At 45.1% G+C, this 25,594-nt stretch overlaps 1 protein-coding gene across 10 annotated transcripts in view; it reads right to left on the reverse strand.

Moving 5' to 3' along the window:
- Positions 1-25,594, reverse strand: part of LOC126426972 (uncharacterized) — a 281,549-nt gene that overhangs the window by 213,737 nt on the left and 42,218 nt on the right. For all 10 annotated transcript variants that reach the window (XM_050089124.1, XM_050089130.1, XM_050089129.1 and 7 more), the window contains one exon: positions 13,059-13,145. In XM_050089124.1, coding sequence (XP_049945081.1) covers positions 13,059-13,145 — 87 coding nt within the window. The remainder of the gene's footprint in view (positions 1-13,058; positions 13,146-25,594) is intronic.

Consider the following 25,594-nt stretch of genomic DNA (forward strand, 5'->3'; position numbering starts at 1 on the left):
AAAGTCTTGCCTTGCTGTGCCTGGCTTATCAGTATTTCAATTATTTTGTGTGCTCTGTGTCTTATGCTATTGTCTTGGAGGTGGAATAATCAGAGGGCTGCAATTGTTAGCTTTTCATTATGGTATTTTGTTTCCTTATACAGTATGTATACTTATTAGCTACACTTCAATACTTTTAACATTGCTCTATCAGACCTACAATGGTGGTTTGTTTCTTATCGGGTACCCTCCAAGTGTTGAGAAAGACTTACAACAATATTCTTACATGCCACGTGATGTGCCAAAATGATAGCAGAAAATCGTGTGCTGAACATTCCTGCACTGCTGTCAATACAGCCATGTGCGAAAGTGAGAGGATGGGGCCTGGGCTACACCTCCAACCAAGATGGCTGCCACAGTGAGCAATAAGCTTTGATGTGTCAACCATACTAGTTGACTGATCCACCTGCCGCAACAGACGTGGCAATAACACTTTACCTAGTATTTTTTCAGTTCTGTAAATGGATTGCATGCATATGGGCCAGGCCTCTATTTTGAAGAAGGAACAGTCTTCTGGAGGGGGCCCAAAATCTGGCATTCACTTCTCACTTCAGCAGTGCCCCCTCACTGTTCTGAATGAGTTTTGTTCAGGTATAAAGTGTATACTTGCCAAGCTGTGTGTTTTAGTATCAGCAACTCCCCTGTAATGTTGTAACACTTTGTGTAAAGCCCATTGTAATGCATAACCATTTCTCCCCTTATCTTGTCAGTCGACAGAAACAAACATACAGCACTACACACTTTTGTCGTGAACTGCTCAAACTGTTTACTCACATAAATAGGGCTGACTGCTTCATTAGTGCAACTGTGATTGTAGAACTACGTAAGCAGTTATCAAGTTTTTCCCAACAAAATTAAGTTCAAACTTCCTAATAATAAGAAAATCATTGTCTGCTTTTCAACTTCAAACTATACATTTATATTTCAAGTATTGCTATAGTGTTAAATATGCTAAATATTGCACTCCCTGTAGAAAGTGAGTTTTAGTATGTCAGCTAACTGGTCTACAAGGCTTTAACTTTCTTCATAACTATTCTTCATTTGCCACTGATCAACTGTTGATCATATATTGGTGCCGAAACTGTCTTTGTGGGTGTCTGAAATTCCCCTATTATTGTGTGAATAACTTGACTGATATGTGTTAATTATCTAAATACACTAATATAGTTCTGCATGTATCATTCAGTCTTTAAGTGTTGCAGAGACTACTTAGTGAAGTGTTTTTTCTTTCATAATGATTTCTTCATTGTGCTGAACAACTTCAGTAATTCAACAGAGTTTACTGTACACAGTAACCTCATTACTTACTGCTATTTGTATATATGCTGTATTCAATACTCCAGTTAACAATGCCATTGCAAATGTCTGATAACTGAACAAACCAGGTGTCAGTCTTATGTGGTAACATCAGAAGGCAGCATATTTTCCTATGGAGACAATGTAACTCTTATTCAGTATATCTGCACCTACTGTAACTGTTTCCTGCAGATGAACAAGCAAGTATATCCAACTACCACAATCTGTTTGGATTTCATGACATCTAAGTATCCTGTGCAACATAACTAAAAGGTCACTTTTTCAAAATGTCGTAATTGTCTCCTACTGTGATACACAAGTTTGAAATTTGGCTCAAAAGTTTCTACAACTTTCCTCTATAATGATGCAAGAGCACTATGTGACTTCAACCACTGGTTCAGTGACACTTAACACCAACGTTTCAACATAGGTGAGGTGTAAAGTGGGTTAATGATGCCATATTGGCACCAGTTTCCACAACAATTAGCAACCCCACCGTGTCTGTGCCATACGATGGTATTGTCACTACACCCCCTCTTGCCCACATGTTACACCTTATTTTGATGCCTCTGTGAGGGAGACGCAGAAGGGAGAGGTGGGAGGGGAGAGGGTGAGGGGGGAGGTGGGAGAGGAGAGGGTGGGGGAGAGGTGGGAGGGGAGAAAGCAGAGGGCACGGGGAGAGGTGGGAGGGCAGAGGTGGGAGGGGAGAGGGCAGAGGTGGGAGGGGAGAGGGCAGAGGTGGGAGGGGAGAGGGGAGAGGTGGGAGGGGAGAGGGGAGAGGGCAGAGGTGGGAGGGGAGAGGGGAGAGGGCAGAGGTGGGAGGGGAGAGGGGAGAGGGCAGAGGTGGGAGGGGAGAGGGGAGAGGGCAGAGGTGGGAGGGGAGAGGGGAGAGGGCAGAGGTGGGAGGGGAGAGGGCAGAGGTGGGAGGGGAGAGGGCAGAGGGCAGAGGTGGGAGGGGAGAGGGCAGAGGGCAGAGGTGGGAGGGGAGAGGGCAGAGGGCAGAGGTGGGAGGGGAGAGGCCAGCGGTGGGAGGGGAGAGGCCAGCGGTGGGAGGGGAGAGGCCAGCGGTGGGAGGGGAGAGGGCGAGGAGTGAGGCGAGGGGACGGGGAGAGGGCGACGGGACTGGGAGAGGGCGAGGGGAGGGGGAGAGGGCGACGGGAGGGGCGAGGGGAGGGGGAGAGGACGAGGGGGGAGTGGAGAGCATGAGGAGAGAGGGCGAGGGGAGAGCGTGAGGGGAGGGGAGAGCGTGATGGGAGGGGGAGGGGAAGGGCGGGGAGGGGAAAGGGGAAGGGCAGGGGAGGTGAAGGGGAAGGGCATGGGAGGGGAGGGCGTCCATGGGGGAGGGGGAGGGGAGAAGAGGAGGGGAGGGGAGACGGGGAGAGGGCGAGGGGAGAGGGCGAGGGGCGAGGGGAGAGGGTGAGGGGAGAGGGCGAGGGGAGAGGGCGAGGGGAGAGGGCGAGGGGCGAGGGCGAGGGGCGAGGGCGAGGGGCGAGGGGAGAGGGCGAGGGGAGAGGGCGAGGGGAGAGGGGAGGGGGGAGGGGAGGGGAGAGGGCGAGGGGAGGGGAGAGGGCGTGGGGAGGGGAGAGGGGGAGGGGAGAGGGCGAGAGGAGGGGAGAGGGCGAGGGGAGAGGGCGAGGGGAGAGGGCGAGGGGAGAGGGCGAGGGGAGAGGGCGAGGGGAGAGGGCGAGGGGAGAGGGCGAGGGGAGAGGGAGAGGGGAGAGGGAGAGGGGAGAGGGAGAGGGGAGAGGGAGAGGGGAGAGGGCGAGGGGAGAGGGAGAGGGAGAGGGGAGAGGGAGAGGGGAGAGGGAGAGGGAGAGGGGAGAGGGAGTGGGGAGAGGGCGAGGGCGAGGGGAGAGGGCGAGGGGAGAGGGCGAGGGGAGAGGGAGAGGGCGAGGGGAGAGGGAGAGGGAGAGGGCGAGGGGAGAGGGAGAGGGAGAGGGCGAGGGGAGAGGGAGAGGGCGAGGGGAGAGGGAGAGGGCGAGGGGAGAGGGAGAGGGCGAGGGGAGAGGGAGAGGGAGAAGGCGAGGGGAGAGGGAGAGGGCGAGGGGAGAGGGCGAGGAGAGAGAGAGAGGGGCGGGGGAGGAGAGGGTGGGGAAGGGAACAGGAAGGGGAGGAGAGGGCTACGGAAGGAGAGGGCTAGGGGAGGAGAGGGCTAGGGGAGGAGAGGGGAGGGGGAGATGGAGGGGAACGAGGGGAGACAGAGGGGGAGGGGAGGCGGAAGGGGAGAGAGGGGGAAGGGGCGACGTGAGGGGAGAGAGGGTGGAGGGGGGTCGTGTGGGTGGAGGGGTACATGAGGGGGAGAGGGGGAAGGGGGGGAGACAGGGGGGAGCGAGGACGTGAGGGGGAGAGGGGGGAAGGGTGACGAGAGGGGGAAGGGGGACATGAGGGGGAGAGGGGAGGGTACAAGTGATGGGAGGGTCAGAGAGGAGGGGAGGGGAGGGGAGGGGGAGGGGGAAGGGGAGAGGGGAGGGGAGGGGGAGGGGGAAGGGGAGAGGGGAGGGGAGGGGGAGGGGGAAGGGGAGAGGGGGAGGGGCGAGGGTGAGGGTGATGGAGAGATGGGGGATGGGGATACAGAGAGGAGAGAGTGGGGAGGGGGAGGAGGGGGATACAGGGAGGAGAGAGGGTGGAGGAGGAGGATAGAGGGTGGAGGGGGAGGATAGAGGGTGGAGGGGGAGGATAGAGTGTGGAGGGGGAGGAGAGAGTGTGGAAGGGGAGGAGAGAGGTGGGGCATAGGGGGGAGAGAGGTGGGGCATGGAGGGGAGAGAGGGGACATGGAGGAGAGAGTGGGACATGGAGGAGAGAGGGGGGACATGGAGGAGAGAGGGGGACATGGAGTAGAGAGGGGGACAGGGAGGGGAGAGGGGGACAGGGAGGGGAGAGGGGGACAGGGAGGAGAGAGGGGGACAGGGAGGAGGTGAGGGAGGGACAGGGGGTAGAGATGGGAAGAGAGGGGGGTGGTGGAAGAGAGGCAGAAGGGAGAAGAGAGAGGGGATGGGGAAGAGGAGGGGCGGAGGTGAGAGGGGGAAGAGAGGGTGAGTGGGAGGCGAGAGCGGGAGGGGTGAGGGAAATGAATAGAGGGGGAGGGGAGGACAGAGGGGGAAAGGAAGAGAGGGGGAGGTGAGAGGGCGGGAGGAGAGAGGGCGGGAGGAGAGAGGGCGGGAGGAGAGAGGGCGGGAGGAGAGAGGGCGGGAGGAGAGAGGGCGGGAGGAGAGAGGGCGGGAGGAGAGAGGGCGGGAGGAGAGAGGGTGGGAGGAGAGAGGGCGGGAGGAGAGAGGGTGGGAGGAGAGGGGGGAAGAGAGGGGAAGGAGAGAGGGAGGAAAGAGGGGGACAGAGGGGGAAGAGGGGGTGGAAAGAGGGGGAACAGGGGGAGATGGGGAGGACAGGGGGGAACAGGGGGGAGATGGGGGGTGGACAGAGGGGGAGCAGGGGGGGAGATGGGGGTGGACAGAGGGGGAGCAGGGGGGGGAGATGGGGGTGGACAGAGGGGGAACAGGGGGAGGAGAGAGGGGGTGGACAGAGGGGGAAGAGAGAGGGAGGAGAGAGTGGGGGCAGCAGAGGGTGGGGGCAGGAGAGAGTGGTGGCAGGAGAGAGAGGCGGGGCAGGAGAGAGAGGCGGGGCAGGAGAGAGGGTGGGGGCAGGAGGAGAGGGTGGGGCAGGAGGAGAGGGGGGAGGGGTAGAGGGGGAGGGGTTGAGGAGAAAGGCGGGTGAGGAGAGAGGTGGGAGAGGAGAGAGCCGGGAGAGGAGAGAGGGGTTATGAGGGGGAGAGAGGGGGTATGAGGGGGAGAGAGGGTGGTGATGGGGGAGAGAGGGTGGTGATGGGGGAGAGAGGGGGTGATGGGGAGAGGGTGGGTGACGGAGAAGAGAGGGGGGTTATGGGGGAGAGAGGGGGGTGATGGGGGAGAGAGGGGGGTGATGGGGGAGAGAGGGGGGTGATGGGGGAGAGAGGGGGTGATGGGGGAGAGAGGGGGTGATGGGGGGGAGAGGGGGTGATGGGGGGGAGAGGGAGTGATGGGGGGGAGAGGGTGATGGGGGGGAGAGGGGGTGATGGGGGAGAGGGGTGATGGGGGAGAGGGGGTGATGGGGGAGAGGGGGTGATGGGGGAGAGGGGGTGATGGGGGAGAGGGTGTGATGGGGGAGAGGGGGTGATGGGGGATGAGATGGGGGAGGAGGGAGAGAGGGGGAGGAGGGAGAGAGGGGGAGGAGGGAGCGAGGGGGAGGAGGGAGAGAGGGGGAGGAGGGAGAGAGGGGGAGGAGGGAGAGAGGGGGAGGAGGGAGAGAGGGGGAGGAGGGAGAGAGGGGGAGGAGAGAGAGAGGGGGAGGAGGGAGAGAGGGGGAGGAGGGAGAGAGGGGGAGGAGGGAGAGAGGGGGAGGAGGGAGAGAGGGGAGAGGGGGCGGGGAGAGGGGGCGAGGAGAGAGGAGGAGAGGAGGAGGGGGGAGAGGGGAGAGAGAGAGGGGGAGGAGAGAGATGGTGGATTATAGAGAGGGGTGAGTATAGAGAGGCGGGAGGAGAGAGGCGGGAGGAGAGAGGGGGAGGATAGAGAGGGGGAGGATAGAGAGGGGGAGGATAGAGAGGGGGAGGATAGAGAGGGGGAGGATAGAGAGGGGGAGGATAGAGAGGGGGAGAATAGAGAGGGGGAGAATAGAGAGGGGGAGAATAGAGAGGGGGAGGATAGAGAGGGGGAGGATAGAGAGTGGGAGGATAGAGAGTGGGAGGATAGAGAGTGGGAGGATAGAGAGTGGGAGGATAGAGAGTGGGAGGATAGAGAGTGGGAGGATAGAGAGTGGGAGGATAGAGAGTGGGAGGAGAGAGAGTGGGAGGAGAGAGAGTGGGAGGAAAGAGGGGGGAGGAGAGGGAGGGGAGGAGGATAGGGTGGGGGGAGGATAGGGTGGGGGAGGATAGGGTGGGGGGAGGATAGGGTGGGGGGAGGATAGGGTGGGGGGAGGATAGGGTGGGGGGAGGATAGGGTGGGGGAGGATAGGGTGGGGGGAGGATAGGGTGGGGGGAGGATAGGGTGGGGGGAGGATAGGGTGGGGGGAGGATAGGGTGGGGGGAGGATAGGGTGGGGGGAGGATAGGGTGGGGGGAGGATAGGGTGGGGGGAGGATAGGGTGGGGGGAGGATAGAGAGGGGGAGGATAGAGAGGGGGAGGATAGAGAGGGGGAGGGTAGAGAGGGGAGGGTAGAGAGGGGGAGGGTAGAGAGGGGGAGGAGAGAGAGGGGGAGGAGAGAGAGGGGGAGGAGAGAGAGGGGCAGGAGAGAGAGAGAGAGGGAGGTAGGGGGGGAGAGAGAGAGACTGGGGGGGAGAGAGAGAGAGAGAGAGAGAGAGAGAGAGAGAGAGAGAGAGAGACTGGGGGAGAGTGTGTGTGTGTGTGTGTGTGTGTGTGTGTGTGTGTGTGTGTGTGTGGTCTACTTCAGGAGAAAAACTAAAAGACACAGGATTGCACAGTTTAATACTGGTACTGGATTCGTTATAATGGATATCAGGCAATCAGAGGACAGTATGTTTGTGAATAGTTTGTGGGCTAAGAGCATTGCTTTGTGAAGTCTAAGTGCAGTTCAGATCTCTAGCCATGATTGTGTTTGGACGTGGATCTAAGGAGCTCTGAATGCATGTGAAAATTGTACAGAATAATGGTTAAAACTTGACCACCACATGCTGCAAAGAACATGTGAGTGTGTGAAAAAGATGAACACATTAAATTCCGGTTTTAATTCGTAAAACTGTGACTTTTGAATAAGCAAAATCCACATGACCTGTTATAGAATGTGTGACCATAAACTGAACATTCATGGAGGCCAAATTTTGTAATATTTGAGAGAACATTCTGTCACAGATGATCTGTTGGCCAATCCTTTTGGTAATGGGTTTGGTTAATTACCATAAGCTGACTCTTATGACTGAATGTGAGTGTGTGTGAATGACAGAACTGTAACTTAAAATTAGCATGGGCTCTGCATTGTTTTGTATCAAAGAAGTGCCAATAATTTGAATTTTTTACTCACAAACTACTTTCAATTAATTGCTCAGCTAACCTGATACTGAAAAATATTTGTTGCACCTGTTGGATTCATATAATGTTGCTGGTTCTACTACAGCTTTTCAAGGAGAACATTATTTACTTTTAACAGGAAAGGTGTGTGGACCACACTGCAGAACAAGAAATTCACCACAAGGTGAGTGGAACTGTTTTCTGTTGGATGAAAAACAAATAACCAAGCTGCTGCACACTATATGGTGAGTAGTAATCTATCCATTTCATAATATCGCCAGCCAGTGGATAACTTCATATCTGACCAAAAGAATGCAAAAAGTTGTGCTTCTTAATTCAACCAAAGTGGTCTGGAGATATTATTCAAACTGGGGAGAAAACACATATGGGGTTCCCCAAGGCTATTGTTCCTCATATACGCAAACGATCTTCAGACTAATATACAACAAGCAGAATTAGTTCTTTTTGCTGATAACACTAGTATTGTAATCAATCCAACCATACATGCAGAACTGAAGAAACATTAAACAATGTCCTTAAAAGTATCATTGACTGATTTTCTGCACATGATCTCACACTCAGTTCTAAAAATACACAAGATTTTCAACTCTGCACATTAGGGGTTGCTACATCAATAATGAGCGTAAAACATGCTGTGGAAATAATAAACTGGGTAGAAACTTCAAAAGTCTTTGGTTTTAATACTGATGAGAATTCAAACTGGGAGAAGCACATTTTGGAACCCCTAAGACATCTTAGTTCAGCCACATTTGCACTTCGAATCATTGAAAATCTTGGGGCGAGACAAATCATTAAGTTGACATTTTCCATATTTTAATTCAATAATGTCATATGGAATAATGCTTTGGGGTAAGCCATCTTTAAGAAAGATTTTTGATAACTCTGCTGTGGCATGACCATGGAGGGGTGCAACACTGACACGAGTGAATAAAACAGCGAAGGCTAACTCTATAAGACTGCCCAGTTCAGTAACACCCCTGATTCCATCTGTTCACCTTTGTGGAACATCTTAAAAATGTAGCTGTACAGATGGAGCACCTTAAAAATGTAGCTGTCCAGAGAAACTGTGATGTGAGTCCTGATGCCTGCAGGCGAGCTATACTGCTGCTCTTGCACCTGCTAGTACACTTGTGAAATCAGAGAGGTGTCAAGGGATTGCCTGTCTGCAGATGCCTAGGTCTCAGTCACAGTTCATATCTGTACAGATACATTTTTGAAGTGCTCAACAAAGGCGGGCAGCTAACACTGACGGTGATATCAAACGGGCAGGGGGCAGGGAGTCTCATAGGCACACTGCCATCTTATTCATCCATGTGTCAATGTCACAACCCTCCTCGATAAAGCCAAAGGAGGGCATGAAGCAGGATGGCTGCAAAAGCATAAACACCCTTAAGTGCTTAGAATCACATTCAAATTTCATCGAATGGATCTGAACGGTACCTTGGGGGCCCACCCTGAGCACCAGAGCAAAAAGTGCAATAGTGCTGCACTTCACAGAGTTGTGATCACATTCAGTCGAGATGCTGGCCCATGATGTCTCTAGAGGAGAGTTGAATCATCTGGTTGGAGGGGGAGGAGGGGTGTCAGCAGTATCAAAGGTTGTCAACAACATCGTCCTGTTGCTCACTGCACCAAGGAAAGTGGAGTTTCACTGACACTTTATGTCACACTCCAACAACTATTCATGTCAATTCTGAGTGGTGGTGTGTCTGAAATGTTTTTCTCGGGCCTCCATAAGAAAAACACATGACTGCAACACTGGGCATTGTGGTTCAATATTCCATTGCCGAAGCATAAAGAAGGGTGAAATATGGGTAAGACGGGTTGTGACGACATTCCCACTCTGCGAAATGTACACGGTGGCATTTGGCAGAACTGTGGTAAAGTTTGGTGCCAATGTGACATCATTAACCCACCTTACACCTCACATGAAGTTCTGAGCTCTGCCACTTTTTTTGCATGTGTCCACAAATTGCTATGGTAAGCATCACAAGGCCCACAGGTGACAGCACGAAGTGCCATGATTTTGCACCACTAAAGAGAAAGACTGTAGGCACCTTTGACCAAAATTTAAAACTTCTGCATAGTAATAAAAGACGATTACAGCTTATCACAGAAGTGAGTCTTCAATTGTGTTGTGCAGTGTATAATGCACAATCTAGTAGGATGGAGAGGTCTGGCTTGCGAAGCACTGTGCCATGCGCCTGCCAGCAGCTGGTTATACAGCCTAACGCACACTGCTGTGATGAACGAGGGTAACCATGCTGTGTCACTCACTACACGCACTAGTTTGAAGAGACAGACCTACCTGTCTGATCCATCCTGAGACTCCTGATACCAATTCAAAGCAGATCACATTGATCAGAAGTAGTGCACAATATTTCTAGCTTGTCTAGACAGTGCTGTGAATTGATTTTGGCAATCAAATCCTTTAAACTTCCATCAGCCATGAGATGTCAGTTTTTGGCAGCACCACTGATTTTTCCCTTGCCTTTCCTCTCACCTGCCTAGGTGTACAAACTCTGCATGCAAAGCTCCCATGTGGCCCCTACCCATCCCCTACCCCTCATCTCCTATCTGCTGCTCTAAGGTGGGCAACCATTATATGACATCACGAGGCCCCCTGTCTCCTCAGTCAGGCCTTACTGTGTTAATGTGTGTTTCAGGATGCTCCAGCTGGGCATACCCTGACCTAATGCTGCATTAATGTTGTCCATGTGGACACTATGCCCATACCTCAGGTAGACGGTCACTGAACCATTCCTATGGTCACAGAACCCTGTCGTTCCTGTGTGCCACAGAGTTCATTTCATTTCAACCAAGTTAATTTTACACACTGGTTGTTTAAGTTGGATATATGGTCATTTCTCCTAAGTTATTTGCAGATCAGTAGAGTTTTACTGATTGATGCATACTTATAATGCACATGAACTACTTGACTCCTTGTACAATAAGTAACTTAGTAATATACTTGTAATGTCACTCATGGATGTGATCAGCAAATTTTTATTGAGACCTAAAATAAAGAAGCAGTAGAAGTTGTCCAGAGTCATGTTCACAGTCGTTCCCTAACTGATCGAGCATCATGAGTTGATTGTCTCACATGTGCAGCAAGCCAGAACTAGTTTGAACATTTCTCATCAGTACAATTCCTTCATGCCACTGAGGGACAAGACTATAGTCGTCCATTCCATTGATTTGCATCAATCCGCAGTTCCGAGCATGCGCGGCAGTTACTCTGACTCCAGGAGAAGACATGTACACCATTTTCAGATCTCTGCTGCCAACATGTGCTTTGTTGAGCTTCTTTATAATGTCAGCAGTAACTGAAAATGCCACTGCGTGTGAAATCAGATCTGTGATTCGTTCTCTAAATGCAAAGAAAGTTAAACCAAAGGAAATTCATCGGCAAATCTGCAAGGTTATGAGTGATTCAATGGTTAGAAAATGGGTCAAACTGTTCAATGAAGGATGTGATCAAGTGCACAATGAAGAACGAAGTGGACGCCCATCTGTGGTTACTGATGAACTGGTTCACACAACTGAAGAGAAGATCATGCACAACCGTAAGTTTACACTTAGTGCCCTTGCTCACAATCACTAATTCATGAAATTGTTATTGAAAAACTGAAATTTCGAAAACTTTGCTCATGTTGGGTACTCAAAATTCTTACTGAACAACACAAAAAGTAATGGATGGGCAATGCACTTCAGTTTTTGACATGCTACAATGAAGAAGGCGATGGTTTTCTTTCTCGGATAGTCACGGGGGATGAAACTTGGGTATCGTGCAACACCCCTGAAACAAAATGGCAATCAATGGAACGGAGCCACACTTCATCCCCAACAAAGGTTAAGCCTAAGCAAATCTCGACATCTCAATAAGTCATGTGCACCATTTCTTGGGACAGAAAACGTGGTTTACTAATTGATTTCTTACCACGAGGCCAAACAATCAATGCACATGGTTACTGTGAGACCACTAAGAAATTGCGCCACACAATACAGAACAAGCACCAAGGATTACTGTCAAAAGGTATTGTTTCTTTCCACAATAATGCCTGACTTCACATGGTAAATGTGACCAAACAACTCTAACAGGAATGTCACTGGGACACTTTTGATCATCCTCCGCACAGCCCGGACATCACTCCTAGCGACTTTCATCTCTTCTTACATCTGAAGTCTGTCCTTCGTGGGTTAACACTTCAATGACGATGACGAGCTGAAAGAACATGTTACCACATGATTGAATACACTGGCGGCAACCTTCTATGAAGAAGGCATACAAAAACTTGTGCCACGCTATGACAAGTGCCTACAAAATTTCAGAAGCTATGTAGAAAAGTAGTTAACAGTTGTAGATTTTTGTACAATAAATATTTTTTCTGTATCTGCACACATTTGTTTTATGTAACCAAATGGTTCTTACTTTGTGGACGTACCTCGTATGTTGCAGTTTAGTCAGTACACAGCTTTCTTAGTGAATGTGGTCAGCATATTGCCTATATATTTGGTACTACACAGTTTTTACTTTCTTAAAGCTGTGTCACTTAACTGAAACATAACCTGATGGCACTGTCACAGAACAGAACTCAGAGCAGCTTTCCTTCAGCAATACTGTCATAATTTTTTCAACGGATTTAGTATTTTATCGTTTTGTTTTGACTCTCAGTCTACTAAGAAGACACATTTACTTCACCCAACATATTCAGACTAATATGGGATAACTCTAATTAATCCTGTGAGCAAGCCTAGACTTATATTCTAGGATACGCCAGTAACAGGACTGAAATGGGTAGTAGTGGCAGGATGTAAGGGGTAGGTCTTGTATGGACAGGTCTTGCATCCATGTCTTTAAAAGTGATATGACCATTGGTGCAATGGATTGGGGTTAGAGGTGAGACTTCTAAATTTGGCCCCGTCACTCAACGAATCCTCTGTGTGATGAGTAGCAATCTATCCTTATTCATATTGTTATTGCCAACTTGCTATTGGCACATTACAGTTTGTAAAAAAGATACCAGAACAGAAAATCACAAGTCTCATGAGAGAAAGGAGTACATACATACCTAGGGAAGTGAGGGATCAGTATAGAAAACACAGATTCACAGAGGAAAAAAGTGAGAAGGGGAAACTATTCAACAAGAAAGCAAGAAGACCAGAACAAATATTCTCAAAAGAAGAACTAGCAAGAGTGTTACAGAATCAAGCAATACTGGTGAAATAAAAAGTAACATGGAATGAAGGCAGTAGTGTAATTGTAGCCCATACATGGATGCAAAAATTGAAAAAATAAAAAATGTAGTACACAATGGGTGAAATAGGTCCCGCACAAGAGATGCGTCAAACATGGTGATGCTTTAGGAATATGAATGCTCAGCTTCTTTTATCAATGCAAAGTACCATTAATGCTACAAAATTTTAATTTTGTAAGTAAAATTTTACAACCCACACAGTCAAATACTTTAGATGCACCAAACATTACAGAATCATTTCTTTTGTTCAGCCCTGTCTGGACATCATTTGTGCAGTCATATGTGAACTCTTGAAGACTGGAGTATAATGTAAAACTACTAATGTTAACTCCTACAACTCTGTTACCTATATTTTCTTCTGCTGTATGCATCACACAGCACTTCCACAACTCTCAAATCAGGCAGTAAACCTATCCCCACCCAAGAAAATCTGCAAGGACAATGTTATTACTTACATTACTGCCATCTGATTGTGATGCAAGTGCCAGTGCTCTGTCTTCAATTTCACAAAATTTGCAAACACCAAGTAAATCTTCAATAATCTGTACAAAATAAAAAAAATAGGCATCATTTAACTGCCAAAGAAAAGTTAAAATACATATTTCCTATGCCATATAATGTGAAAAAGCATGAATATGATACAGATTATGAAAGTTGAATACAAAGTCTGACACTGTATAGCGCAGGTACCAACTGCTGACACTAGTGCTAGTTACAAGACAAGACATTACAATTTAGTTCAGCTGGAGATTTAAAAAACATATGATGAAATGAAAGAATATGCCCAGTTAGTTAACAGAGTCAAACATTAAATTGTCATGGGAGTGGGGACTGGAATTTGATAGCACAAAAAGGAAGGGAAGGAAAAATTTAAGACACACAGTAAAAATTTGCATACAGTATAATTTCATGTTTTCTTTGTGACCTTCAAACTGGAAAATGGTCTGATGCAGCTCTCCACGCAAGTCTATCCTGTGCAAGCGGCTCTATATCTGTGTAACTACTGTAACCTACATCCATTTCAGACTGGTTACTCTAATCCAAGCCTTGGTCACCCTATACAAGTCCGACCCACCACCCTCCCATTTCCCTTCATTACAAAACTGATGATTCCTTGATGCCTCAGGCAGTGTCCTGCCGTATCATCCCTTCTTTTGGTTAAGCTGTACCACTATTTTTTCCTCCCAAATTAAATTTGGTATGGCACCCATTAGTTATGTGATCTACCAATCTAAACCTTTACCATTCTTCTACAGTTTCGCATTTCAAAAGCTTATATCCTGCCTCTGCATGAACAGCTTATCATTTCTGCATGAGGCTACACTCTAGATAAATATCTACAGAAGAGATTGCCTAACAAATTTATTGTATGGTCTCTCATGTTTTCTTGGTGTGATCAATTATTTGTGTTCTTCTGGGCTTTCTGATATGGCAGGATCCAAGCAGCAAGTACACGTAACACTAAAATTTACAGCGTCTGAAGGAGACTGCTAGGTTGGTTGGCAAAATATTGTGCATAAAATGAAAACAACTCAGCAGAACATGCAGACACAGTTTTATTTTCAGTTTCAACATATTCCTCTCTTTCATAAACAGTTTTCTTGCTACTGCCAGTCAGCATTTTATACCCTCCCTACCTCAGACACTGTTTCCATTTTTGCTGCCCAAATAACAGAACTAATTGGCTATGCTTAGTGTTGCATTCCCTAATCTAATTCCTCCAGCACAACCTGTTTTAATTCAGCTTCATTCTACCATCCACGTTTTACTTTTATTAACATTCCACTTATAACCTCTTTTCCAGACACTATTCATTCCATTCAACTATTCTTCAAAGTCCTTGGCTGTTTCTGGCACAATTACAATGTCAATTTTTAATTTGTTCTCTCAGAGCAGTCATTTCCTTTCCAAATATCTCCTTGCTTCCTTTTATTGCTTGCTCAATGTATATACTGAATAACATTGGCTACATATCTGTCTCACTCCTTTCCCAACCACTGCAATTCTTTTGCACTCTTTGACTTTTGTGGTTGAAGTGTATTCCTGTACAGGTTGTAAATAGCCCTTTTCTTTCTGCATTTCTTCCCCGCTACATTCAAAATTTTAAAGATTGTATTGCAGTCAACAATGTCGAGATTTATCAAAATGTACAAACACTATATACATAGTTTTGCCTTTCTCTAACCTACCTCCCAAAATAAGTCACGGGCAGTATTGCGCCATAAGTTTCTACACTTTTCCTAAACCCAAACTGATCTTGGAGTTCAACTTCTATCAGTTCTCCCATTCTTCCACAAATAATTTGTACCAGTATTCTGCAAGAGTGACTTATGAAACTGATAGATAAGTGTGATAAACCCAGTGTTATCACTATCTTTTGCCATCTGCCTTGCTCAAGATCCGTATGCTGCTGCAGATGCACATGCAACTGCCTGCGTCGGCATAACACAGGTGTTAATCGACGCACTGACATAAGACTGCCCTGTTGATGCAGGTATCAACACCAGAGGCTCTGTCTACAGGGAAGATCTAAAACATTAGCAGTGTTTAAAGACTCAGAACTAGCACCACCAACATCAGTGATGTCAACACTTGTCTATCTCTTGGTCAACGTGAACCTCCCCAGCTTCAGTCTATGCCATACTGTGGACTGTTACTTATTGTGCAGCCCTCAAGATTTGGATATTGTTACACTACCACCCTTGAATCACCTCCAGGTAGTTTAATAATTATATATTGTGCTGTTGACTGTTTTAATCCATTAATAAAAAGATTACAAAAACCAGTGTTCACTTGTATTATGTACCACAACAAAAGTGACACTGTGGACTTAACTTGAGTGTGTTCCATTGCTCGAACTGTGAAAACTTGGCATGTGAATTTTGGCACTTCCCTGACACTTTAGGACTGTGGTCTTTTCTCTGACCTATGGACTAATTGTATTGCATGGTCCCTGACATTTACTTCTTTAAAGTCACCATGGCTAAGCCACTTCTTGCAGCTGTTATGCAACAGCTGATGGCTCATCAAGTTGAAAGTTGGCAATGAATGGGAGACCTCCTGGCCAGAGTATTCCAACAGCTGGTGATCAATCCTTCGCTCCTCCCACTGTGAAAGGAAAAATTGGAAGCCTGGGACTGCAACAGCTTTCTAATAAGTTTAAGGTAAACAACTATGATAGTGCTAAATCCCTTTTTCTTATCATCGACTCTCCCACAAACTGGCCCCTCTGATGGAACCTGATAAAACTGACTTTCAAAGAAATTTGTTCTTTTCTGAGCACTTATTAACAAAGACATTTCCATGTGATTTCTGCTCATCTTAAGTTTTACCTATGTTGCAAGCAACTGAGTCAGTCCTATCTACCTTGGGCATCTGAACTCCAGGGGATCAGTCACCAATGCAAATGTTTTTACATCTACCACCAAGGAGTCTTATGCAGAAGACACAATAAGAGGCACAATTGTCCATGCAGCACCCAATAACTAGTTTCAATTGAAAACTTTACAGTTTGATGACCTTTTGTTTGATGAGATGTTGTGTTCAGCACAGCCCTATGAAGTCACAGAAACGATTGGCCATCACTTAAGATTCCTGGGTGGACACTGCCATGGTGAACAGTGAACCCAAACACATGAAGTATTCACCAGCCAAGGTGACATCATGGCAGTATAAAAACAATATCACGTGTGTCCCTCTGCCACCCAGGTTGCACCAGCCTGCCCAAACTGTTTTCAGAAGCATCCTAGGAATGAATATTTGTTGGGTGTATGTTCCTATCTCACAATCACAAGATGCAATGGACGTTAATGTTACACATTCTGCACCATCCACTCCCAGATATTCCTTCAACAAACTGCTCATTTCACTGTGGGTGGCTGGCAAGACAGTCAACTTTCAAGTCAATATAGGGGCCACCACCTGTCTCAAATTTTCAAACAATTTGCAGTTAGTGATATGTGTACTTACTCCATTAGTTCAACAGTTGGTAAATTACAACAAGCAACATAGTCCATTAAAAGGTCAATTTACCACAGAAGCCATTTGCAAAAATATAACCAGGGATTTAACTTTATTAGTCATAAGCAGTGCTGATAGTGAACTTTCTCAATCTGGACACATTTATGTCTTTTGGATTTTCCTTCAATGACATAGTAAACCTGGCCTCAGAGAATGTTCCTTATCCACAATTAGACGTGCTCTGCACCAAATTCCCCAATGTTTTTCCTTCTTTTCTAGGAAAAATGAAGAATTCTGAAGTTCACATTTCACTGAAACATACAGCACAGTCTTGCTTTTTTTTTATCTCGGCCTGTAGCACTGGCTCTCTGGGACCAGTCAAGGCTGAATTAGACAGGCTGCAGGGATTGGATGTGATGGTGGGCTTCTCTTCGGGCTGTCATCAGGAAACCATACGGCAAATTTAGACTGTGCAGGGTCTTCAAGTTCACAGTGACTGCTCAAGCTGACGTTGACACACAACCCATTCCAAAGCCAGAGGAACTGTATGCAAAGCTGGTGGGTGGACACTACTACTCTTAAACTGACCTCACCAAGGTGTACTTACAGCTCCCATCACACGAATGTTCCCAGAAGATACTGATGATTAGTACACCGCATGATTTATACAAATAAAAGTGGTTTGCCTTCAGGGTCTCTGGTGGCCCAGCAATTTTCCAGAGGTTCCTGGAACGGTTGCTTCACAATGTGCCAGGTTGCATTAACTATTTGGACGGCATTTTTGAAATGCCACCAAGTACCATTTAGTGAATCTGAAGTTACACTTTTTTGTTTCGCGGGAGGCAGGATTAAAGTGCAATCTCAGCACATAAGAATTTTCACAGTCTTCAGTGGAGTATTCAGGCCACATCCTTTCTCAGGCAGGTATGTTACCAATGCAGAAACACGTCCAAGCGAATGCAGAAAGACGTCCAAGTGACTGCATTTATGCCTCAGTTGGTGAACCTCAAGCAGCTCCAGACCTTTATTGAAAAAATTACACATTATGGAAAATGCGTTCCAGTGGCATCTCTGACAGCTCATCCATTACATCACTTGTGTAAGAAGCTGGAAGTTTTCACGTGGCTGGCCACATGTGAGAGGGAGTTCCAGGAACTCAAACTGTGCCTACTCTCAGCTTGTTTAGCAATGTTCCAACCCACGAAGCAGATAGTGGTGGCAGTGGATGCATCAGACAACAGGGTGAGGGCCATCTTCAATCACCAAGAAGCTGCCAGTTCAGAGTACCACATCACTCACATTTCACAAACCTTCACCTCAGCAAAAATGAAATACACTCAAATTGAAAAGGATGGACTAGTTACTATATTCACTTTGAATATATTTCATTTCTCTCTTTATGGAACAAAGTTCTACCTGGTAACAGACCATAAGCCACTGATCTCACTGTTCAACTCAACTGTTCATTTCCCAGGTCATACTGCTCATTGACTCCAGAGCTGGGCATTATTCCTCTCAAGATACACCTATGAAATCCACTTCAGAAGAACATTCCAGCATGTAAATATGGATTCACTTTCCCAACTACCATGGGTTTGGAGTACATGTTCAATCAACAGGCAATTCTTTGCTTCCACCTGAACGACAAACCACAACAACTTTGCCCATTATGAAAGTCTGCATCAGTGCTGCCACAGATGCAGATGCCATTCTTAAACAAGTTCGTAGCATCATCTTGGGAGTGTAGCTGGAGTGATCAGCCAGGCAACAATCTACTCCTTTTTGGTATTACTATTGGCCATGACATCATTTGCTTCTAGCTGACTGTTGACTACAGTTCATACTACACTGCGTATTGATCAACATCCAGACCTACATCGATACTCCGCAGTCCACCTCAAGATATGTGGCAGAGGGTACCCCATACCACTACTAGCCATTTCCTTTCCTGTTCCACTCGCAAACAGAATGAGGGAAAGCAGAACACCTCTGAATTGCTTTTCTGTCTTCCTTTAATCTGACCTGGTATAGATCCCAAACATTGTAACAGTACTCATAATAGGTCACACTAGTGTCCTATATACCATCTCCTTTACAGATGAACCACACTTTCCTAGAATTCTCCCAATAAATCGAAGTCCACCATTCACCTTTCCTACCATAATCTCATTCCATTTCATATCGCTTTGCGACATTACACCCTCATAGTTAAACGACGTGACTGGGTCCAGCAGAACATTACTAATGCTCTATTTGAACATAAATGGGTTTGTTTTTCCTACTCATCTGCTTCAACCTAAATTTTTCTACATTTAGAGCTAGCTGCCATTCAAAACACCAACTAGAAATTTTGTCCAAGTCATCTTGTACCCTCCTACAGTCACTCAACTTCAACACCTTACTGTTCACCAAAGCATCATCGCCAAACAACCGCAGTCCACCCTGTCCACCAAATCATTTATGTATATAAACAACAGCAGCAGTTCTATCACACTTCCCTGGGGCACTCATGGTGATACCCTTGTCTCTGACAAACACTCATCATCGAAGACAACATCCTGGGTAATGTAACTTAAGAAGTCTTTGTGCCACTCAAATATCTGTGAACCTATTCCACATGCTTGTCCCTTGATCAACAGCCTGCAACGGGGCACTGTCTCAAACACTTTCTGGAAATTTAGAAATATGGAATTGCCAGTTGTCCTTCATCCACAGTTTGCAGAATATCATGTGAGAAAAGGGCAAGCTAAGCTTCACCCAGGTGACGATTTCTAAAATCTTGCTCATTTGTGGATGTAAGCATCTCAGTCTCAAGAAAATGTATCATATTTGAACTGAGAACATGTTCAACAATTCTGCAGCAAACCAATGTTAAGGGTATTGGCCTGTAATTTCATGTGTGTTATTTTGCCCTCTGTGTCATCTGCGCTTTTTTCCAGTTGCTTGAGGCGTTGTGCTGGGTGAGAGAAATGTGATCAATGCAAGCGGAATAAGGGGCCAGTGCAAAGTAAAAAAACATGGATCACCTTAGTATGGCCAATAGGAAGATGGCCAGGAATGGTAGATTCCCACAGGGGGAGACAGAGGGAAGAATGCCACATGGCTGGTGTCTCCTTGACTGCATGAAGTTTATTAGACAGGGAGACAGCCTCCCAAGAGTCAGCCAATGATTGAGCTAAATGAAATTTTATGTTAAGCCACAAATTCACCCTCAGAGGCTACATGGAAAATGGGTGGGGGAGGGGGGAGGGAAGACGGGGGTAAATAAATGTGTGAATTCCTAAGGGACCAAAATGCTGAGGTCATTGTTCCCTAGACTTACATATTTCTTAAACTATCTTATGCTACGTTCACCACACACACACACACACACACACACACACACACACACACACACACACACACACAATTTACATTGTGCTGTCAAAAATATTGCAAAAACAAGTGTTCATTTGTGTTGTGTACCACAAATAGCATTGATTGCTGCTTCAGACTAGTCTTCAAATGGAAGATAACAGTGCAACAACTACAACAACAACAACTACAACAACAAAAAATCACTTCCTTCATAGAACAGCCAGCTCCCACTGAACAATACCACATTATAGCCCTCAGTTAAGTCTGTCTTCAGGTTCATGGACTACCTCTTGATCTTTTGTATCCTCTTCTTTCTTTATGAGTCAGTCACACACCAGAAAGTCAGTGTTGCTCTGCACCAGAAATGAAAAAGTCATTTACTTCACTTTCATGCCCCATACATATATACATATTCTGTCTTCTAGGTGCTAACTAGCATGTAACAGTACTTGAAGTCTCTTCTAACAATCTCTTTCTTGCTCTGAATGTATGTAATGTATTTTGTTTCATTTTTTGCACAGTCTGAATTTCTGTTTAATGGCCTGCATCCAGGAATCTTTCTATTACTATCATGTGTACACTGAAATGCAATTGTCGCAGCTAGGATTTACAGCAGTGTCTGTACCAAAGATTTCATAAAGCACTTGATCCTTGGATAGTTCTTGATCAAAAGTTTCCCTTTTCAAAATTTTAGCGTTTTAATGTGTATTTGAGTATATGTCTAACATTATGTGATACCAATAGGAGGTTTTCCTAGATCTCAAAAGTTATTTTTCACAAGCGTGAAATGTTAAGTAAAAGTAGGCAAGTATGAGGCAGTTCACTGTTCTAAAAAGTAACATGATTTCTTTAATATAAAAACAATGTCATACATAATTATCTAAGGTGAATAATTAATAAATACACGTGGGTAATTGTCAAAGCACAAAATAAGTAGCAAATTTTCTGAAAGAAATGTAATGTGTAACTTATGAAAAATATCTCATACTGAGGAGTCAGATTTATAACAGGGTCATTCCATGTCAGTTCAACCAGGGGCTCCAGCTCACAGTCTCAGATTTGACTGAAATTCAGTACACTAATTCTACCATGTGTGGAACACTCATGTGCAAGGTATTAGTTTCCCCTGCCAATTAGTTCCAGAACTTATCTTCAGGCCCAACTTTAGGTCTCAATAACTTTGGAACTATTCCACACAGTCCAGTGAAATTTTTACAACCCAGTACCATACATTTAGAGAACACACTGCATGAATCAAAACACCAACAACATATTTCTGTGGAAAAATAAAAAATTCCAAAATGTGATTAAAAATGTAATACATTAAAAGGTACATATTGTAGGTGCCCTCTATGCCAAATATAATTCACTCAAAAAGGGTATAAATTTTTTGTGGTAATCTTAATGTGGCCTAAACACACACAGAACTCATCATGCCCATATAAGTCACAAAAATTGAGTTACACGCACACGAAAATACAAAAATTTGAAAAATTACCTGAAAAACACGGATTTTCGAAGTGTGGTAGCACAAAAGAGACAAGTGGTATCCAATCCAAATTTCACACACTGCATAAGTAGACCATAATGATATGTATCTAAAAATTTCAGCATGTTATTGCAAGACATTTGTGTACAATGGAAGTTGACAGATGTATTTGGTGATGCGGCCATTGTTCCACAACACAATTTTGTAAAAACATATCGTAAACTGTTCTGCCTCTTCTTATCCTCTCCCACAACTGTTTAATCACTAAGCAACAACATATAGACAGATTAACACAACCTATCATTACTGTTTACTGCACCTTAACTGCTAAAAACCAGTCGATTGTGCTTCGAACAGAAGTTATCCCACACTTTAGCTACTGTACTCTGTATATTGAGTGGCAAATTGTACTGTCTTCCTGACACTGTGGTAGGAACTGGAACTGTCATAAGAATATGTTCAAAAGGAATCCAACACCTTTTTCCCAAAAGTGGCCAATGAAATGATCTTGCTGGTCCTGCTGGTGCCATGAAGTTCACAAATACATCATCTTCTGCTTCACAGCACTCTGCAACACATTTTAAGTACCGTATGTCATAAACAGCAATAACATAGCAACCTGGTTGTATGTTACTGCTTTTGCTTCTGAATCCTGAGTCAGACACACTGTGAAGACACATGATGTGCATGAACCTATAGTTATAACCAGAGAGTCTGCTCATCTGCACATTGTCAGAGTCTGCTGGAGAGAAGTGGTGATGGCTCCTTGTGCCTGCAACAGTTTTTACGTGTTCTAGTCTGCTTTTTAGCAACTCTTCGACTGATTTCACCTCATCTTTCAAAACATAGAATGATTGTATGCCAGAGATATTTTTCTGCACCCAGGTAAATAATTGGTGTTAGAATGTGACCTTCTGTAGGGTGCTGCAGAATAGCTCATGATGCCATGCGCTTAATGGTTGCACCAATACCATCACATACATTTTTACCATGACTTGCTGCGAAAAAAATTCATTCTGTGTGAATCTGAAAATCAACGTAATGCATGCATAAATTTTTGAGATTTTTACAGTTTTTGTACTGACTAGCTGCCCCATTACTAGAGTATTTCGCAAAATGTATGTGAGGCAGCTTGTTTTTCACATATGCCATGACAGTGCGAATATGGACATGAACTGCAATGGCATCATGAATTCAGCAGTCACTAAAAACGTAAAAACACACAGGTTCATGACAGACACATCACCTGATTCACCTCTATAGTAAATCGCAAATGGCTGGAGAGATGCTTGACTGTTGTCCCAATGATGGCACCTTGAACTATAAATGAATAATTTTCAGAAAAGTCTAGTATTACTATAATTTCATCTTGTTTCAAATTATCCTTACAAAACTGGAGATAAGCCGATTGTGCTGTTGCTGTGAAGCTGTGTGTGGTCAGTTTGTCCGTTTTTTTGACAACATATTTCAACAAAATCTTCCACTGTACTTTGCTTTGTTTCAAGACTTGTGCGATCCATGTGTGTCCATTGTTTATAAGAAGCGAGTTCATCGTCATCAATAAGGAGTTCACCATACAATTTGTTATTCATGTGTTCTGCAAGATTTGCCTTACCAGGACACTTTTCACACCTGTGTATCATGCACTTGTAGGAACTGATGTCACACACTAGCAGCTTCATTGCACCTTTGTAATCCAGATCAGAATCCTTTATAGCAGCAAACATCAGCTTAGCATTTTGTTGGGTTTCACATACACAAACATTGTGAGTGCCCCTTGCACTTATAGGCTCAACCCATTTTGGCTGAAGATTGAAAAAAGATGATAAACTTACTTTGGTTCAAATGGCTCTGAGCACTATGGGACTTAACATCTATGGTCATCAGTCCCCTAGAACTACTTAAACATAACTAACCTAAGGACAGCACACAACACCCAGTCATCACGAGGCAGAGAAAATCCCTGACCCCGCCGGGAATCGAACCCAGGAACCCGGGCGTGGGAAGCGAGAATGCTACCGCACGACCACGAGCTGCCGACAAACTTACTTTGGTATTGGGATACGTTTCCTTGAATTCTACATATAGTTCTGATATGTTGCATAGCAACAGCCTTTTTTGCATCTGTACACGTACATTTCCCATTTTCACTGTTACATAGTTTTTTCTTCCAGGCATTAATAGGCTGTAGTCATTATTTTCATAAAACTCCAACACTAGCACCTTTATTTCTGAACTCAATTGCTTACCCTGAGCCTGCTGAAGTTGTGGAAGCACTCCTTGGGTTGCTTTTATTTTCCTAGCTTGCTTTACCATATATGTAGAAACATTGAATTCCTTTGCAGTGTGGTCAACAGACCAGCTGGAAGATGCAAGGGTAAGAATAGCTACTTTTATCTGCCGTGTGGATATGGTACATTTTTCTTTCAAATCATGCCCAATTTTGTCCAAACCAGAGCATTTCTGTTCTTTTGGAGCAGATAGTTCTTCCTCTTCCACCATTAGTGTGTCAGCTATTTTGTGTTTTAATTCCATTTGAGCTTCTTGTAGTTTTCTTCTACCATAGCTGCGCCTGTCTCTTTTCCCAAGTTTGTGTGTCTTCATGGGAGACAAACCAAGAGCAGTCACTGAAGTATTTAATTGCTCATTTGCTGTAGTTGTAGGTGGCTGATACTCTTCGTCACTGTCATGTAAATTATCAGAATACTCTTCATTTTTTAGCAGGGTAACACACCTGGAACATAACTTTTGTCCTGGCTTCATGTTAATTCCCATGCACTGATTCACTTTCAATAGGGATTTTATATCAATTTCTCTGAGGCTACACTTCTTATGAATCCGAAATGGATCAAAACAACTTCTTTGTAGGAAAGAATACTTATCCAGAAACACTTTCATACGATCTTGGTCCTATTCATCCAGATCATACAGTACAAAGTGAATGCCACATGTTGTTGCATATGTTGTTTTATGACATTCAGATGCTTGTGCTCTACCAATACTGCAACTTGTTTGAACAAAAGCACCACTAGTACCCTCTTCTGCCTCCATACTGACTTTCCACAACAGTACTGAGCAGTCTGAACTAGTCTTAAAAACATGAGTAACCTGTAATTGTTGTTTGTTTCCTTTGTTGTTCCTGCCTAACAATGACTCATTCTGTCCCTGAAAACTACCATTGTTTAACTTTGTGTTGCCTAATGGTTCCCAACAATTGCTGCAGCTTTATCTGAAACAAGCTGCCTGCATCATCACTATTACTTGCTAAATCGTGTTAAAAGAAAAATTAACCAAATACATCTCTGTCAACTTGTATTGTACGCAATGCCTTGGAATAACATGTTGAAATTTTGCCACATATTATATTATGTTCTACTTACGCAGTGTTTGAAATTTGGCTTGCATATCATTTGTCCCTTTTGTGCTACCACACTTAGAAAATCCATGTTCTTCAGGTAATTTTTCAAATATTTGTATTTGCGTGTGCAAGTAACTCTGTTTATGTGACTGTATGGGGAAGATGAGTTCTGTGCGTGTTTAGACCACATTAAGCTTACCACAAAAAAATTTATACCCTTTTTGAGTGAATTATATTTGGCTTAGAGGGCACCTACAATATGTACCTTTTAACGTATTACATTTTAATCACATTTTGGAATTTTTTATTTTCCCTCTGAAATATTTTGTTGGTGTTTTGATTCATAGAGTGTGTTCTCTAAGTGGATGTTACTGGGTTGTAAAAATTTCACTGGACAGTGCGGAATAGTTCCAAAGTTATGAAGACCTGAAGTTGGGTCTGAAGATAGATTGCCAGGTGCGGGTTGCAATTTCTGGGTCACACCACCTTCTTTCACAAGCCATAATTCTGGAACTAATTGGCAGGGAACTTAAAATTTTGTACACGAGTGTTCCACACTTGGTAGCAATGGTGTGCTAAATTTCAGCCAAATCTGAGACTATCAGCTGGAACATTTTCTCAAATTGGTTGAATTGACATGGAATGACACAACAGATATATTTATAATAGATATATTAGCTATCAAAATATATTAAAACATATCAGTATCTAAGAGGGTTTGTAAAATCACTTCAGAGTAATGAATTAATATATCCATTTTTCTGATAATGGAAAAATAGTTAATTCTTAAGAACACAAAATACATGGGTGGCAGAGGTCACGTGACT

Source organism: Schistocerca serialis, chromosome 11, assembly GCF_023864345.2.
Source record: "Schistocerca serialis cubense isolate TAMUIC-IGC-003099 chromosome 11, iqSchSeri2.2, whole genome shotgun sequence".
Lineage (NCBI taxonomy): Eukaryota > Metazoa > Arthropoda > Insecta > Orthoptera > Acrididae > Schistocerca > Schistocerca serialis.